This window comes from Lepidochelys olivacea (assembly GCF_965140295.1).
Source record: "Lepidochelys olivacea isolate rLepOli2 genome assembly, chromosome: 15".
In the NCBI taxonomy this organism is placed as follows: domain Eukaryota; kingdom Metazoa; phylum Chordata; order Testudines; family Cheloniidae; genus Lepidochelys; species Lepidochelys olivacea.
The window spans coordinates 35,418,943-35,436,344 of NC_140425.1; the positions used below are offsets into that span (position 1 = coordinate 35,418,943).

A 17,402-nucleotide genomic window follows, 5' to 3' on the forward strand; every position below is an offset into this window, starting at 1 on the left:
GTGGCAAATTGCCTGAATACTGTTGGTTGGCAAAAATGCTCTCAAACTCTATTAGGACCCCAATGAACTTGATTTTCTGAGTGGGAACCAATGTTGACTTTCTGGTGTTTAGGATGAGACCCAGATGGTTGAGTAAGTGCAGTGTAAGGTGTGTGTGAGAAAGAACTTCTTATCTGGACCTGCCCCTCACTAGCCAGTCATCCAGATATGGGAAGATATGGATTTCCTTCTTTCTAAAGTATGCCATTGGCTTGACCATACACCTGGTAAAAACCCGGGAGGCAGAAGAGAGGCAAAAAGGAACCACTGAAATGGCACTCTACCATGAGGAACTGGAGGAATTTTCTGTGGCTCAGCAAAATCGCCACATGAAATAAGCACCCTGAAGGTCCAGAGCAGCAAACCAGTTGTTCTGAGATAATGCAAGGATGGAAGTTGATACGGTGACCTTTGGAACCTCATGTATCTATATGTTGAGGCTGCAAAGGTCGAGAATAGGTCTTACCCCTCCTTTGGATTTGGGAATCAGAAAGCTCCAGGAATAGAAACCCTGACCCTAGTGTTCTGGAGGAACCTCCTCTACAGCTCCCAAAGCCAGTAGAGACCAGACCTGCTTGAGGAACAGTATCTCATGAGATGGGTCCCTGAAGAGGGACAGGGAGAGGCGGAGAGGAACTGGACAGAATAGCCCAATCTGACAATGCTTTGGACCCAACTGTTGGTGGTAATCGAGCCCCAAGCACTGTGGAAGCAAGCCAGCCTGTCCCCAAATGGAGGGAACAGGGTAAAGGAAGAAACAACTGAACTGCTCTAGACTAACAAATCAAAATGGGTGCTTGGACCCAAATGCCTCCTTCTCTGGATAGATGTCTCTTTCTGGGGTAGCGCAGCTGTCTTAGGGGAGTGAAAGGCTGCCCAAAGGTGCATTGCTGACAGTATTGTTCCTACTGCTGTTGTTGACCGCCATAGTGATGCCTTTGCACTGATGGTGTATACACCCCCAAGGAATGTAGGGTATCCCTAGAATCCTTGAAGGAGTGCAGAGTCTTATCTGTTTTGTCAGAAAAGAATACCTGGCCATCGAAGGACAAATCCTCTATAGCCAGCTGCATGACAGGAGCAATGCCCTAATTCTACAGCCAGGACACCCTTCTCATGGACACTGCCAGGGCCATCACTGTGGCTGAAGTGTCCCTGACATCCAGTGTGGACTGTAACGATGTCTTGGCCACCAAGACACTGATGAACACCTGAAATTCCTCTCTGGAGGCTTCAGTCAGCTGGTCTGCAAATTTAGACACAGCCATCCTATTCACAAAGTCATAATTGGACAACAATGACTTCTGGTTCACAATCCACATTTGCAGAGAAGAAGAGTTGTAAATATTTCTACCCACTAAGTGCATCCTCTTGGAATCCTTGTTCTTAGGAGTGGACTTAAACCTGGTCAGCTGAGCTCTGTCATTCACCATAATTACAACCAGAGAATTAGGGGATGGGCTGGAGTAAAAGCCCTCAAATCCCTGTACTGGGACAAAATAGCATTTCTCCAAACACTTTGAAGTAGGTGGCACTGGAAGTGGCATGGTCCAAAGAACCTTTGCAGGCTCCAGGAGAACATCGTTAATAGAAAAGGCCACTCTCCTAGGGGCAGACAGGTGCAGGATATCCAACAATTTATGGGTATTCTCCTGGAGAAGCTCTGCCTGGATGCCCAGAGAAGCAGCCATGCACTGAAAATGGTCCTAGTAGGCCTTGGAGCCCTCAGACTTTGAAGGAGAGAAAGAGCCGTACACTGCTGAATCATCCTGGGACGATAAAGAGGCAGTTAAACTACACCAGGACTGGATTCCATTCCTATACTGGCAGACCTGAATGGGGCAACTCTGGAGGCTCTGCCAGGGGAAGGCTCAATGGTGTCTGAACCTGTGGTGGGTCATTGACATTGACATGCCCAGAGAGCTCACCTTAAAGTGAGATGAGGTGTGTGACCTCTGCAACTGATGAGTGTCCCATGGATTCCATGAAGGCCACTGGGCATAAGGATAGTGCATTGGTGGCCAGTAGGCACCAGGCTAGGGACTCCTGTCATAACCGCAAGACAAGTGCCAATCCCAGTACCCATGATGCTCCATGAATGGCCTTCAACATGGGCCAGGCAATGGAGAACAGGAGGAAGAACATCCCAAACTCAACACCAAGGAGTCTCGGGTTGAAGTGAAGCCAGCCTTGAGGGTGCAAGCATCTGGTCTGACTCATCCGTTGCCCAAAAACAAGGGACCGGCACTGACGGTGGATATGGTACTGCCAACACTAAGTACACTTCTGTTGTTTCTGGTGCCAGGAATGTTGTCATCCCAGAAGTCAGCAGTGGTACCAACATAACTGATGGTGCCGATGCAGAGGGTGGTAAGTGCTGCCATGGTAACATTGGTGGTGCAAAATGTGATGCCAAGGAGTTTCTTGGTACCAAGGAGGTCCCTTGCATCGTTCCCAGCACCAGCCTCACTTCCACAGTCTGCAGCAGGGAAATATCAGGATACAGTGCTGCCGGACCCAAAGGTTCAACAGCCTGCTCAGCCAATGGTGTTGTAAACAATATAGCCCTGGCAAAGCCCTGGATAAGGTCCAGACAGAAAGGCAGAGGAGGTCCATTGCCACGTGATACACTGCTAGAGTGGAAACAGCTGGTACCAGCATCACTGTTGTTAGTACCGGACTCAATGGACACTTTGGGGCCAGAACCAGAGTCAACGGTACAAGGTCTCTGACCTCCACACACAGTATCAGGGACAGGTTCGAAGGACTTCCTCCATCCCGTGTGCCAACATTAACACCATGCCCATCGATACTCTTTCTGGTGGAGGCAGAAGAATCATGAGATCTGGAGTGGTCTCAACAAGTCTTATGCAACCTTTTCCTCAGTGCACTCAATGGGGAGCAGCTCCTCTGCCTCTTTAGAGAGGCACTGGCTCCAGAATGCGAAACTGCAGCACTCTCGGAACCCTAGGGTAACCTCTGATCCAGGTGTCTCAAACACATGGCCTGTGGGCCACATGCGGCCCGCTGAGTTATTTCCTGCGGCTCGCCATAGGCGCTGACTCCACTGGCAGCCAAGCTCCCCTCACCCCCCGCCCCTCCTCCTCCCTAAGTGTGCCACAACCCTGCTCCTCTGCCTATCTCCAAGCGCTTCCTGCCGCCAAACAGCTGTTTGGTGGTGCTTGGGACTTTTCAGGAGGGAGGGGGGAGGAGCGGGGACGCGGTGCACTCAGAGGAGGACGTGGAGAAGAGCCAGAACCAGGGCGGGAATTTGGGGAAAGGATTGGAATAGGGGTGGTGGGGGGCGAAGCCTTTGGGGAAGGGGTAGGAAAAGGCAGGGCCTCATGGAAGGGGTGGAGTGGGGGCAGGGCCAGGGGCGGGGGGGCTTTAACAGAAGTAATTCTAAAAGTAAATATGTGTTTCGTCGTTTGACTGAGGTGCATTACTGAGCGTTTGATATTTTATTAAAACCCCTCTTCGGATTACAGTTTTAAAACAGTTAATACATTTACTTTTAATAGTATATTACTCTTCATTTTTTTTCATTTTTGACTATACTTTTGTATCATTGTATGAAAACGTTTCAGTGATGCGGCCCTCGGGCCAATGTACTAGTCTTCATGTGGCCCTCACAGTGATTTCTGTTTGAGATCCCTGCTCTGATCTGATGTAGGCCTCAGTATCAAAGCAGGCACTGCTTTAAGTGAAGGTCCCTAGCCACTTGAGTCCATTTTGTGAACAACTTGCAAATTGAACACCAATCTCGGACATAGGCCTTGCCCAAGCAAATGAAGGACTGTATGTGGGGATCATTGTTAGGGATTGCTCCCCCACATGATGGACAATGTTTAAACCCTGGTGAGCGTATCACCCAGGAAATACTTAACTAAATCTAACTAACACTAATACTAAGGATACTAACTAAATATACACAACAGCATAAGACAGTGGCAGTGCTGCCTCATATAGCCAGGGGAGTGGCTGCGAGCACAAGGTGTGACAGCTACCTCCTACAGGTACTGCTAGGCAAAATTCTTCAGCTCCAGCATGCTGGGCACGCACACATACCTAAGTGGAATACATGGCTGAATCTACTCTGAGAACATCATGAAGCTAATTACATGGTGCCCCTGCACTTTGTCACAAGGTCCTTGCAGAATGGCAAAGGAACTCTGTGGCCAATCCATGTAATTATTTGCCTCTCTTCCTCCAGAGGAAAGGGAAGGGTGTATTTTATTAATATTGTTGGCACAGTAATGAGTCTTACATGTTTGTCCTGAAGGTATTGAATTTTGTGGTCCTTCTAATTTCTTGAGGAGCAGACCTCCTCAGTTGTGGGCCAGCCTGCTGAGAAAACTCTCTCCTGCTTTCATGAGCCTCACCCTTGTCCAATAATTTGAGCAAGACATGGTTGCTGAGGTAGCCAGGCATCGCCCATTGGGTGTTATAAAGATTAAAAACTTGGCACTTCCACTTTTCATTTCTCTTTTGTAAGGTTTAGCTTTTAGCTAGCTATTTTTTAATCTAGGCACTGATCTTGCTTAGGCATTTGAACTGCTGGAAGACTGTTTTCTGAATATGTGGTATGATGGAAAGAAGGGGCGTCAGCTATGTACTAGTGGCATTAGAAGCCATGGTATCTCACAATCTACTCTACTAGGGTTACCCAGAGTACCCAATTCAGGAAAGCACTTAAGTACACGTTTAAGTCCTTTTCAGAATTGAGGCCATAACAAGTAGAGTGGGAGAGAGGACCGAACCTTGAACTTCACATGAGGGCTCTACAAATGTAGCTGCAGTTGCTCAACACAACCATTTGGAACTGTTCTTAGAGGCAGGTTGTGAACCAATTCCAGACAACTTTGCTTACTTCTGTCATGTTTCTGGGGACCCCCAGTAGCATCTTCAGGTAAACTGTGTTAAATGTTCCTGAGGGATTCAGAGATATGATTATGGAGGTTTGCACTCTGCCAGGAAATCAACTACTTGCACAACCAGCACTCTCTCTGCCAGATACTGATCTAAAATCTGACTGGGAAGGGTGTAGGATCTTGGTGGACATGAGGTGTAGCTGGAGACTGTTGTAGATGGTTCTTCATCAACTTCTTGCTCACCTGGCTCAGGAAAAGGAGTTTAGAGACATAGTGTTTACTGTTGGGGTTACTTGCCTCAAGAGATGGTTTCCTCAGCACTGATTAGATAGTGTGTGTTCTCTCAAAGGAGGAGTTGACTATAAAAGCTAAGAGGGCCCAGACACTCAGGACATGATAGGGGTAACCCAAATCCCACATTGTTTGAATTTCCTGTAGTATTTCAGGGACTTCCTGTTGTATGAATAAGCTGATGTCTGACAAGGAGGCTATTGCCTATGGAGGGCTCTGTGTGCAGTCTCTGATCCTGGAACCTAGAAAGGCAATCCCACAAGAAGTGGCGACAGAAGAAAGTGCAGAAATGAGAACAGGAGCTAAAAGGGGAAGGGTGGGGAGCATATCAGTGGCTCACTGTGACCCTAAGAATCCCTCAGTACCAACTGGCAGAGGGTCCACTGTTGTGTAACAGCAACTCTTAACAGGCCTGACAAACTCACTACTCCTAGCACACATGGTATTTATCCATAAATGATCTCATGTGAAGTCTCTAATAAAAGCGTGTATATGTGTATATATATATATATCTCATACTGATCCTCATAATCATCACAAGATGTACGTATGGATGATATTTAAGGAGTTGTGTATATGTTTGAAAAATATGTTTAAATGTCTGTCACCAAAGAGAAAAACAGGTTTCTTCCAAACAAGAGATAAGGTGTGTGTCCCCATCAAAATGTAATTTAACTACTGTAAACAGACACTATGGAAGTCCCATTTACAAGCAAAATCAACAGGGAGATGGGAAGTCAAGACACCACAGGCTGACCCAAAGAAGGTTGCCCTGTCTCTGGGGGAGACAATGAACTTTTGGAAATAAAAGAGGAAGGCAAAAAGACATCCTTTTATCCTCAACTTGAGGAAACAGACTGTGTGTTTATATTAACGAAAATGGGATCTCAACCAGGCTTGGTTGGAATGCTGCAAAATATATTTGGGGTGAGAGAAACTTCCTTAGACAGAAGGTTTGCCTGCTAAGTTAAGTTTTATTCCCTAGAAAGTGTTATGATTTTGTTTTACATGTAACCTGTTTCCATTATTCTTACTCACTAGCTCTTAGATCTTTATGTTTTTGATAATAAAACTTACAATTATTTTCACTATAAAGATAACTCAGTGCTGTGGTGTTATACGAGAAGCTGATCCTAATTCGAATCATCAAAGCTGGTATATATACTGTTCCTGGAAAAAGCTGACCTCGTAATTCTGTGAGTGTTCAGTCTATAAAGGGGCTGAATACCACAGGAGGACATTTCAAAGTGTCTCAGAGACTGGGGTTAACCTGCAAAACAAAGTAAGGGATGGCATAGGCTAGAGGAGATTGTTTGAGTAATCAACACACAAGGAGCTAACACCCAGTTAAGCACAAGCAATTCTCCTTCTTGGTGGAGGCAAATACGTTACAGTGACTCAGTGCTGGGCACCCCAAGAACTAGCACATACATTTCATTGTTTTCTGGTATTTTTTTTTCTAAGGAGGGGGTCTTTTTTCCTTCAGGGAAGACAAGTAAAGGTGGGGCTCATGATGGAGGAAGTGGTGGAAGAGTTCAGAGGCTGTAAATTAATTTACTTTGTACCTGTCCAGGTTTTCACTCATTGCACAGAGGGTCTTGGTACAACTGATAGAGATTTCCGCTGGTGAAAACATCACCATACTTAAATCCTCAAACTCATATGTAGTTGATCATATGTAATCATGCTAGATTAATATTCTGAAACCCTGCACAGAATGCTGTGGTGTTCACTAATGGAGTGCTCTCACTCCTATGCACTGCCCTGATTAACACTGCCTCACCTGGCTGTAGACTCTCCACCAGCCACTTGTGATTCTGATGGGATATTCTGGTGGAATTTCCCACCTTGAGGCTTCTGGTTGTCAGGACATCAAACCTGCAGAAAGGGTCAGAATCACAGAGCAGGGTCATCTCCTTCATCAGGAGGTCAGCAGGGTCTTCATAAGGAGAAAACACTGGTATGAAGGCAGAGTTGTGCTTTTCCGCATAGAAGTTGTTCAGTAAGAACTGGGTGTCATAAGTAAAGAGGGAAGTTTCATATTTGACAGCCCCTGAGGAAACAGACAGACAGATGTCTATGTATATGTTCATATACAATATAATTTGGACAGTGCATTCCTTTATCCCCAAAGGTATTATCTCAGCATCAGTTAAACACTATGCAGTTTCAAATATGCAAGGTCGAGACTGATAATGGAACTGCTGCCAGAATTTTAAAAAGTGGTTCTTCTATCTCATTTTACGTTATGTAAATATATTAGTCCACTGATAACAGGCACCGTAGTTAAGTTTATCAAGTCTCTTTCTTTCAACACTTTCTATACGCATTATCATTAGGAAAAATTCTTCTTTGGGGCTGAAATTTTCCAGGCTTGATATCGATCCAAAAAATATATTTTGAGGGAAGTTTAAGGCAAATCTTTTCAGTAGCCAAGCTACTGGAGAGTGGCAAAAACCCTATCATCTGTACTTTAAAAAAATAGCTGAATAATTGCTTAAAACTTTTCATGTTCAGTAATTAGTTCTTGGTGGAGAGTCTGAGCCTATAAGCTATATCAGCCAGAGAGTCACATGTACATTGGACATGCTTCTGCAAACACTGCTACGCACCTTCTCAGACTAACACCATATTGTGCTACAAATTTCATAGATCAAAAATTTAGAGATGGCACGGACCTCTTAGGTCCCATCTAGTCACTCTCCATTCCAATACAGGATTATTCCCTTTTGTACATTTACTATTATAATTATTTGTATTACCATAGCACCTAGACTAGTGTTTGGGTCAGTCTAGTTTTAAAGAGTTGATGTTCCCACCATTTTCCCAGAGAAATTATTGCACAGGTTATTAGATACCTGGTGACACCATGATGATATCCTGAAAATATGTTAGATAGAGCAACCCAAACATTATAAACAAACAAAAACCTTCCTTGGAGTCATAATCTTAATTTTTGCATTTTATATTGGAAGCCTGTTGAGGAGGGACTGTTCACTATGGGTTCAGAGCTGGAATCTGGCTGAGCTGTGCTTGATACAGAAATTGATGGATGGCAAAGGGCGGGGGGGTGTACACCACTGTTTTGCCCCCGATCAATCCTTAGAGAAATTTAGAGCAGCCTAATTTTGCATGTTGGAGGTATCTGGCAGATTATTTGAGTTAGATTAAAACAGCCCTTCTCTTACTTTCTTACCTAGCATAAACTGCCTGTTTTCTGTCCAGGAGTTTGGCAGTTAGCACAAATGTCCATGCTTGCTAAAACTCTGTCAGAAGATGATATATCTGAATAGAAACAACACTTATATTCTGGGGATCACAGCACTATTGTGACTTTTCAGTCACTTCATGCTAGCTCCAGTTGGACACTCAACAGAAAAGCTAAGATATCAAAAATGCAAGCTCCATTCTGTGATACAGACAATGTAGGAGGCCTTACCTTCCTGGCTCTGGGCCCGACACATGTGACTGTGAGCTCCACCCACTGGAGTACAGGAGGCCCTACCTCTTTACTACAGGCTGCTCAAAACAGATTTGTTCTCTTTGAAGATGGCTTAATTTTCTATGCTGCAAATAATAAATGGTTTTGATTTTCTGAAGCTACTTCATGTAAACCTGAGAATGGAGTAATGGGCCAGGAAATTACTTACAGTCAGCTCCAAACTCAAACAACTGCTGAGGGCTGGCATCAGATGACATGGTTGTCCCATTTTTGAAGGTATACTCATCCGTTGGATTATCATTCATAACCCCCAAGAGACCCTGTGTGTGATTGTGAAACTCCACTGGCAACAGGACTGTCAGGCTCAGAAATCCTCCCCTTCCTCTTAGTTCCATACCAGCCCCAGAAGAGAACATCACTGTGATGTTCTGATCAGCTGTGGAATAGAGAAAGAGGCCTATAACAAAGAGAGAAAACATGTGATTATATATGACACATACTTCACAATATACTGGCCACATAAATGTTCCCCGACTGAGGGAAAACTGCAAGTTTCCCATTAAACTTCCACTCATATTTAGACTGCTATTAACAGCTTTCATAGAGAATCAAGTAATCATAATACCAGTCATACTGCAGTAACATAAATGCATTCAGCGCACATTTTCATGCTCTATTTTTGAAGAGGAATAATTGAATGTTACCATGTGGCATGTTGTGAGAATCCATGTGAGAGAGAAAAAAAGTTAGATAGCCATTATATTTTCATAGGCTAAATTGACCCTGACCTAGTAGGCAAAGGAAGGGAGTGAAGGGGAGTAAGGAGCTTTTATTCCACTTAACCCTGACACAGGGGCTAGGGAAAGTCACCATCTGTTTCTCCACATATCCCTGGAGACACAAATCACCTGAAATAATGACGAGGGAGGGGAGGAGTTGGGCTATGGCCTCATCCACATCTCCATTAGCAGGGGAACTACATCATCCTTTTGGATAGTGCAACCACGTGCATTCTTCCCTGCATTTCAGGGAGCTCAGGGAAGGGATGTGCCTCCTGAGGAATTACCCTGCCATTACACACCTTGGAGTGGGGTGGCATTAATTCCAGTGTGGCCCAGTGGCTAACTACCACAATCTAGACCACAGCATCTTAATGGAGAAGCATAATATGCATCAGCTTCTCCCTTCACCAGCTCCTTCCCTTTCCCTTGGGCCACTCTAACCAAGTGCCACCCATAATGCAGAGGGAGTCACTGCCACTGCTGAGAAGAGGCACCACAGAAATACAGGCTAGGATTTGCAAAGAAACCCAAAGGAAATAGGCATCCAACTCTGATTTCAATAGGATTTGGACATCTAAATCCCTCACGCTCCTTTGAAAAATCTCAACCATAACGGATAATTTACACAAAGTGCTGCTGTACTGACTCAGTCCTCAGAACTTTCTTTGGAGGGATTCTTAACCCTGGTGCCTGCACTTCTGCTCAGACCCAGGCCTCTCTTGCCATCTTCTTGTGCCAGTTAGACTAAGGAAATGCAGGTTAAGGAAGATAATTCCATTACCTATGATAGTGTCCCAGCATAGCTGCTGAGACCCTGCCTGTCAGCTATTTTGCCCCTCATGTCATCTCTAGAATCACCCCCAGATTGACCATTCAACCTGGAAACGAAGGCAGGGACTGGAGCGAACAAACATCTGGGCTGATGTTTAACTACACAGGGGCCTTGTAGGAATACAAAGTGTGATTGGAGCAGAAACACTATAACCCACCCTTTTCAAGGTTGATATCAATGTCTAACCTTTCAAATCCATCCAGCTTTGCTCAGAGAAACTAAGCACCTCCTTGTTCAACAGGACCTCCAACATCCCAGAGTGCTCTGAGTTGCGTACCTCAATCACATCAGAATTATTCTCCTGTATGGCAACTGAAGACAAGCCTGTCACTTTAGCCAGAGTTTCTTCCAAACAAAAACAAGTCCGATTAAAAACACTGCCACAAGTCCCTCTAAAGTATATGTTAATTTTATGATTTTTACTGTCATATTTTACATAGGATAAATATGAATAATGGTTCTTTGGGGTGGCTTGTAAAGTGTACAGATTATATATAAAGACACAAACTTCTCCCTTCTTACCTATTAATGTCATGTTGAGATTGCAATACTAAGCACTCAAAAGTCAGGAAATTCAAAAATCCGTCACTCCAATCATAGAATCATAGAAGGAAGGGACCTCAGGAGGTCATCTAGTCCAACCCCCTGCTCAAAGCAAGACCAATCCCCAACTTAATCATCCCAGCCAGGGCTTTGTCAAGCCTGACCTTGAAAACCTCTAAGAAAGGAGATTCCACCATCTCCCTCAGTAACGCATTCCAGTGCTTCACCACTCTCCTAGTGAAAAAGTTTTTCCTAATATCCAACCTAAACCTCCCCCACAGCAACTCGAGACCATTACTCCTTGTTCTGTCATCTGCTACCACTGAGAACAGCCTAGATCCATCCTCTTTGGAACCCCCTTTGAGGTAGTTGAAAGCAGCTATCAAATCCCCCTCATTCTTCTCTTCTGTAGACTAAAAGAAAAGGAGTACTTGTGGCACCTTAGAGACTAACCAATTTATTTGAGCATAAGCTTTCGTGAGCTACAGCTCACTTCATCGGATGCTCAAATAAATTGGTTAGTCTCTAAGGTGCCACAAGTACTCCTTTTCTTTTTGCGAATACAGACTAACACGGCTGTTACTCTGAAATCTGCAGACTAAATAATCCCAGTTCCCTCAGCCTTTCCTCATAAGTCACGTGCTCCAGCCCCCTAATAATTTTAATTGCCCTCCACTGGATGCTTTCCAATTTTTCCACATCCTTCTTGTAGTGTGGGGCCCAAAACTGGACACAGTGCTCCAGATGAGGCCTTACCATGTCGAATAGGGGGGAATGATCACGTCCCTCGATCTGCTGGCAACGTCCCTACTCATACAGCCCACAGTGCCGTTAGCCTTCTTGGCAACAAGGGCACACTGTTGACTCATATCCAGCTTCTCATCCACTGTAACCCCTAGGTCCTTTTCTGCAGAACTGCTGCCTAGCTATTCAGTCCCTAGTCTGTAGCGGTGCACGGGGATTTCCCCCCCCCCCCGAATTTCTCCAACACCCCCAGCCCCAGTTTTGTGAACTAGTTACATGCAGTGTTGCCAATTTAGTGATTGTTTGGAAATCTGAATTGAAATTGAAATTGAAACATTAATACACACTTTAAAAGCATATACAGTGTATGATAAAATATGTGTACCTGAAAAAGTATAATAGGTTTGAAAAGTATGAACAAAGACTAGCTTCCTTTCACAGCTGTTGTGTTTATGACCATGTCAGTTCATTCATTTCAATGATGTTGGCCAACCTAATAATTTAAAATTATGATTTATAAGCAGAGTCTAAATGAGCTCTCCCTGACAGCTAGTGATGAGCTAGGGGCTGTGGGGAAAGGCTTCAGGACCAGATTGTATTTACATTCACACCTAATCTACCTAGGTATCCAGCAAACAGAGCTGTGTTGCCCAGGTGATAGATTTTGGCTGGGGTTGGGTTACAAATCACTTGAATGCAGGTGGGGGGAGGTATAATGAAATGTTGTTATTCTTATTGTATGAGTAAAGGGCATACAGCTAAATAGAGAGAGAGGGTGAGGACAGGTGTTTTGCTTGATGGTCTGCCTGAGTCACAAGTACTATTAGACCTGCCCCTCTCCACTGTTTAAAGAAAGAGGTGATTAGGCTCCATAGATAGTCTTTGTTTTGTTAAGTGATCACTACAGCTGAAATCACTGATAATCAGGTCTAAGTGCTTAGACCTGCTGTGGGACTGTGTTTCTGTGGAAGAGATGGCCCAGTCTGCACTAGCAGCAAGGTTCCCCCACTGAGAGCTCAGCTAAAATCATAGAATCATAGAAGCATAGAATATCAGGGTTGGAAGGGACCCCTGAAGGTCATCTAGTCCAACCCCCTGCTCAAAGCAGGACCAATTCCCAGTTAAATCATCCCAGCCAGGGCTTTGTCAAGCCTGACCTTAAAAACCTCTAAGGAAGGAGATTCTACCACCTCCCTAGGTAACGCATTCCAGTGTTTCACCACCCTCTTAGTGAAAAAGTTTTTCCTAATATCCAATCTAAACCTCCCCCACTGCAACTTGAGACCATTACTCCTCGTTCTGTCATCTGCTACCATTGAGAACAGTCTAGAGCCATCCTCTTTGGAACCCCCTTTCAGGTAGTTGAAAGCAGCTATCAAATCCCCCCTCATTCTTCTCTTCTGCAGGCTAAACAATCCCAGCTCCTTCAGCCTCTCCTCATAACTCATGTGTTCCAGTCCCCTAATCATTTTTGTTGCCCTTCGCTGGACTCTCTCCAATTTATCCACATCCTTCTTGAAGAAAATCACTGAGAGCTGGGTGGAACCTCAAGAGACCAACTCACAGAGGTCACAGTGGCAGCAGAAGGTGACGGCGCAGGGCCATTGGCAACAGAGCGATGGAGTGAACAGTGACACAACAAACAACAGTGGCCAGAGCGAACAGTGAGCAACCGGAGGAATGAGCAAGGTGCCTTCTTGCCCCCACCTGGGAGATGAACTCATGTGAAAGCACCTCTGAACTCTGAGTCTCCACTGACCAAGGACAACACCAGTGAGTGTTAATGAGGCTGTTAAGAATGGTGGAGACAACACAGTTCATGCGAACAAACATGGCTGTGGCATCATACTTTCTATTTAAGCAAGAGATACCACACACTACAAACTGGAGACCAATGTTAAGTGCATTGTCACTTGTTCATCCTGAAGTTGAACACTGGTTCCGAACAAGACCAGCAAATGCTCACTATCTTTTTGCAAGAAACTCAACTGACTGGCTAGATGCCTGTGGTGCAACAGTGAAAGACTCAACAGTTGAAAAAGTAAAGAACTCTCTCACCACATTCAAAAAATTTGCATACATGGCTGATGAATGCACCAATGCAAATAGTCATCAAGTATTAAGTCATTGTGTATGTTATCTTGATGTCAGTGGTAGGCCAGTAGATAGATTGGCTGCATCTGTGAAAACCCACATCATAGAAGAGTTAAATGCTTATCATATGGACCCCAAACAGATGGCTGCTTGTGCATTTGATGGAGCTACAAACTTCTCTGGAAGACATGGTTGAGCAAAAGCTTTGCTCAGAGAAAAGTGTAACCCGAGTCTCTCCTATACACACTGCAGAGGCCATCTACTCCAACTAGCACTAGTACGAGCTGCAGACTGTTCAAAAGACATTAAAAAAGCGATAAATTTAATGTCTTCATTATATTCTTTTTTCAGCAAGAGTCCAATATCTTGAATATCTTGGAAAATATAGAAGATATACTGGGACTGAAGTTGAAATTAGTCCAACCTGGGAAAACCCTCTGGCTTTCTCATGAGCGATCCTTGGCTGTTGTCTTAAAATTACTCCAGCCATTATTACTGGCTCTGGAAAGTATCTACCAAGATGGGATGGAACTAAGTATGAGGCTGGTGGATTACTTCTGCTACTACATTCAGAGAAGACTATTGCCATTCTCTCTCTTGTAAGTCTACTGTTGAAACCACTTGGGTCATTACACAATGCCATCCAGGCATCTGCTACAACAGTAGAAGATCTTTGTCCAGCAATAGAAGCTACATTTGGTTCAATCAGAGAGCTATCCATTGAAAAAGTACTGGAAGAAGCAAAGACTTCAGTCCAGAAGTTGACTAATGAAGGCATTTATATTGAATCCTTAAGTGAAGAGGACAAGAAGTGTTTAAGACAACTGAAAAAGTACACAGACTTGATTTTTAAAAATCTACAACAGTGACTTCTAGATTCTACTCAACCTCTATGTAGCTTTTACAGATCCCTGTCTTATAAAACACTGACAGTTGAGTGGGAATGAGGGACTACCAGCAATGGGGCTGCCATGTGCTCAGGACAGAATAGAGAATTTGAACACAGAGTGGAATATCATACGACGAATGAATGAAGATTTGACTTCAACTTCTTTTTTATCATCACTAGTGGCTCAAGCCAATCTTTATGCTACGTTTCCTGGGCTGAAAGAAGTAGGAATTCATCTCTTGCTACTCCCAGTCACAACAGCTACAGTTGAGCGTTCTTTTTCATTATTGAATAGAATTTTGTGTTTTGAAAGACGTTGCCTTCTGCCTGATCATGTGAATGAACTAATGAGCATATCAATTGAAGGAATGGAAGTACTGGACACACGAGAAGCCACCAAAGAATGCATTGCATTCAAGAAGTTCATTAACAGAGTTCTACAAAATTATAACAAAAAAACAAGAAGGATGTAGATGTAGTACTTCATAGAAGGCTTGAGTAGCCAACTTTAATTTGTGTGATGATTTTAAAATCTAATAAAATGGTCATGAAACATTTTTCAGTTTTTACTATGGTGCCATACAGCCCACCTTCATCCTCATAGTCTCAGCCCTCATTGGCCCTGACTCCCCGCCCTGTAAATTTGAACACCTGCCCCCAGGTTCAATTCCTGGGGAAAACACTGGCTGTGCATGGGATTCTTCCATCCTAAGTACAGGACTCTGCACTTGCCCTTAGAATCATAGAATATCAGGGCTGGAAGGGACCTCAGGAGGTCATCTAGTCCAACCCCCTGCTCAAAGCAGAACGAATCCCCAATTTTTGCCCCAGATCCCTAACTGGCCCCCTCAAGGATTGAACTCACAACCCTGGGTTTAGCAGGCCAATGCTCAAACCACTGAGCTATCCCTCCCCTTGTTGAACCTCATCCAATTTCTTTTGGCCCAATCCTCTAATTTGTCTAGGTCCCTCTGTATCCTATCCCTACCCTCCAGCGTATCTACCACTCCTCTCAGTTTAGTGTCATCTGCAAACTTGTTGAGGGTGCAATCCACACCATCCTCCAGATCATTAATGAAGATATTGAACAAAACTGGCCCCAGGGCCAACCTTTGGGGCACTCCATTTGATACCGGCTGCCAACTAGACATGGAGCCATTGATCTCTACCCGTTGAGCCCGATGATCTAGCCAGCTTTCTATCCACCTTATAGTCCATTCATCCAGCCCATACTACTTTAACTTGCTGGCAAGAATACTGTGGGAGACCGTATCAAAAGCTTTGCTAAAGTCAAGGAATGACATGTCCACTGCTTTCCCCTCATCCACAGAGCCAGTTATCTCGTCATAGAAGGCAATTAGATTAGTCAGGCATGACTTGCCCTTAGTGAATCCATGCTGACTGTTCCTGATCACTTTCCTCTCCTCTAAGTGCTTCAGAATTGATTCCCTGAGGACCTGCTCCATGATTTTTCCAGGGACTGAGGTGAGGCTGACTGGCCTGTAGTTCCCCGGATCCTCCTCCTTCCCTTTTTAAAGATGGTCACTATATTAGCCTTTTTCCAGTCTTCTAGGACGTGCCCTGATCGCCATGAGTTTTCAAAGATAATGGCCAATGGCTCTACCATCCCATCTGCCAACTCCTTTAGCACCCTCAGATGCAGTGCATCCAGTCCCATAGACTTGTGCTCGTCCAGCTTTTCTAAATAGTCCTGAACCACTTCTTTCTCCACAGAGGGCTGGTCACCTCCTCCCCATGCTGTGCTGCCCAGTGCAGGAGTCTGGGAGCTGACTTTGTTCGTGAAGACAGAGGCAAAAAGTGACAGAACAAGGAGCAATGGTCTCAAGTTGCACTGGGGGAGGTTTAGGCTGGATATTAGGAAAAACTTTTTCACTAGGAGGGTGGTGAAGCACTGGAATGCATTACCGAGGGAGATGGTGGAATCTCCTTCCTTTGAAGTTTTTAAGGTCAGGCTTGACAAAGCCCTGGCTGGGATGATTTAGTTGGGGATTGGTTCTACTTTGAGCAGGGGGTTGGACTAGATGACCTCCTGAGGTCCCTTCCAATCCTGATATTCTATGATTCTATGAAAAAAAGCATTGAGTATATTAACTTTTTCCATATCCTCTGTCACTAGGTTGCCTTCCTCATTCAGTAAGAAGCCCACACTCTCCTTGGCTTTCTTCTTGTTGCCAACATACCTGAAGAAACCCTTCTTGTTACTCTTAACATCTCTTGTTAGCAGCAACTCCAAGTGTGATTTGGCCTTCCTGTTTTCACTCCTGCAATCTCAAACTCCAGGGGATAACAACAAGAATAGTAATTCCCATCCCTTATATGTACCCAGTTTTGTGAGTGAAGCATACAACAACACAGGATAATGTCATGGATGTCATGGCAGAAATGGATAATTAGTTATTCAGAAACATAAATGGTTGACAAGGTTGGGGGGGGAGCCAGGTCTAAGCAATCAGAATCTACTACAACAGCACCCAGAATGTTCTAAGTGCTCTACAGACTTACATAAAAATAGTGCCCCCCCCCCCGCCCCTCACCAGAATAAGCAATCTAAGAAGACAAACTGGCCAACAAGAGTGGAAGAGATACAATATTCAAGCAAAGTGCTCAGAAATGATCAGCCACATTTCTTTAGTTCCAAACAAAATGGAACATGTTTTTAAATGTACGTACTTGTATTTAGATTATCAAAATAGTTTTAGGTTTTGCAGGGAGCACTTGAGTTTGATTTGGGGGGGAAAAAGTGAATGATGGAAAGGGAGTAAGATGGGAGTGAGTTAAGGGAAAGAGGGAGGATAGAAAGAGTTCTGGCTTTCAAACAAAGATAAAACTAAACCAAACGATCAAACCCAAAAGA

The 17,402-nt window shown here is 44.3% G+C and overlaps 1 protein-coding gene across 1 annotated transcript in view; it reads right to left on the reverse strand.

Annotated features, from left to right (window-relative positions):
- The window catches only part of KREMEN1 (kringle containing transmembrane protein 1), a 150,180-nt gene that overhangs the window by 106,180 nt on the left and 26,598 nt on the right, over positions 1 to 17,402 (reverse strand). Inside the window, exons 11-13 of the mRNA XM_084649363.1 lie at positions 10,444 to 10,602; positions 8,852 to 9,100; positions 6,985 to 7,254 (exon numbers count right to left, since the gene is read on the reverse strand). Coding sequence (XP_084505489.1) covers positions 6,985 to 7,254; positions 8,852 to 9,100; positions 10,444 to 10,602 — 678 coding nt within the window. The remainder of the gene's footprint in view (positions 1 to 6,984; positions 7,255 to 8,851; positions 9,101 to 10,443; positions 10,603 to 17,402) is intronic.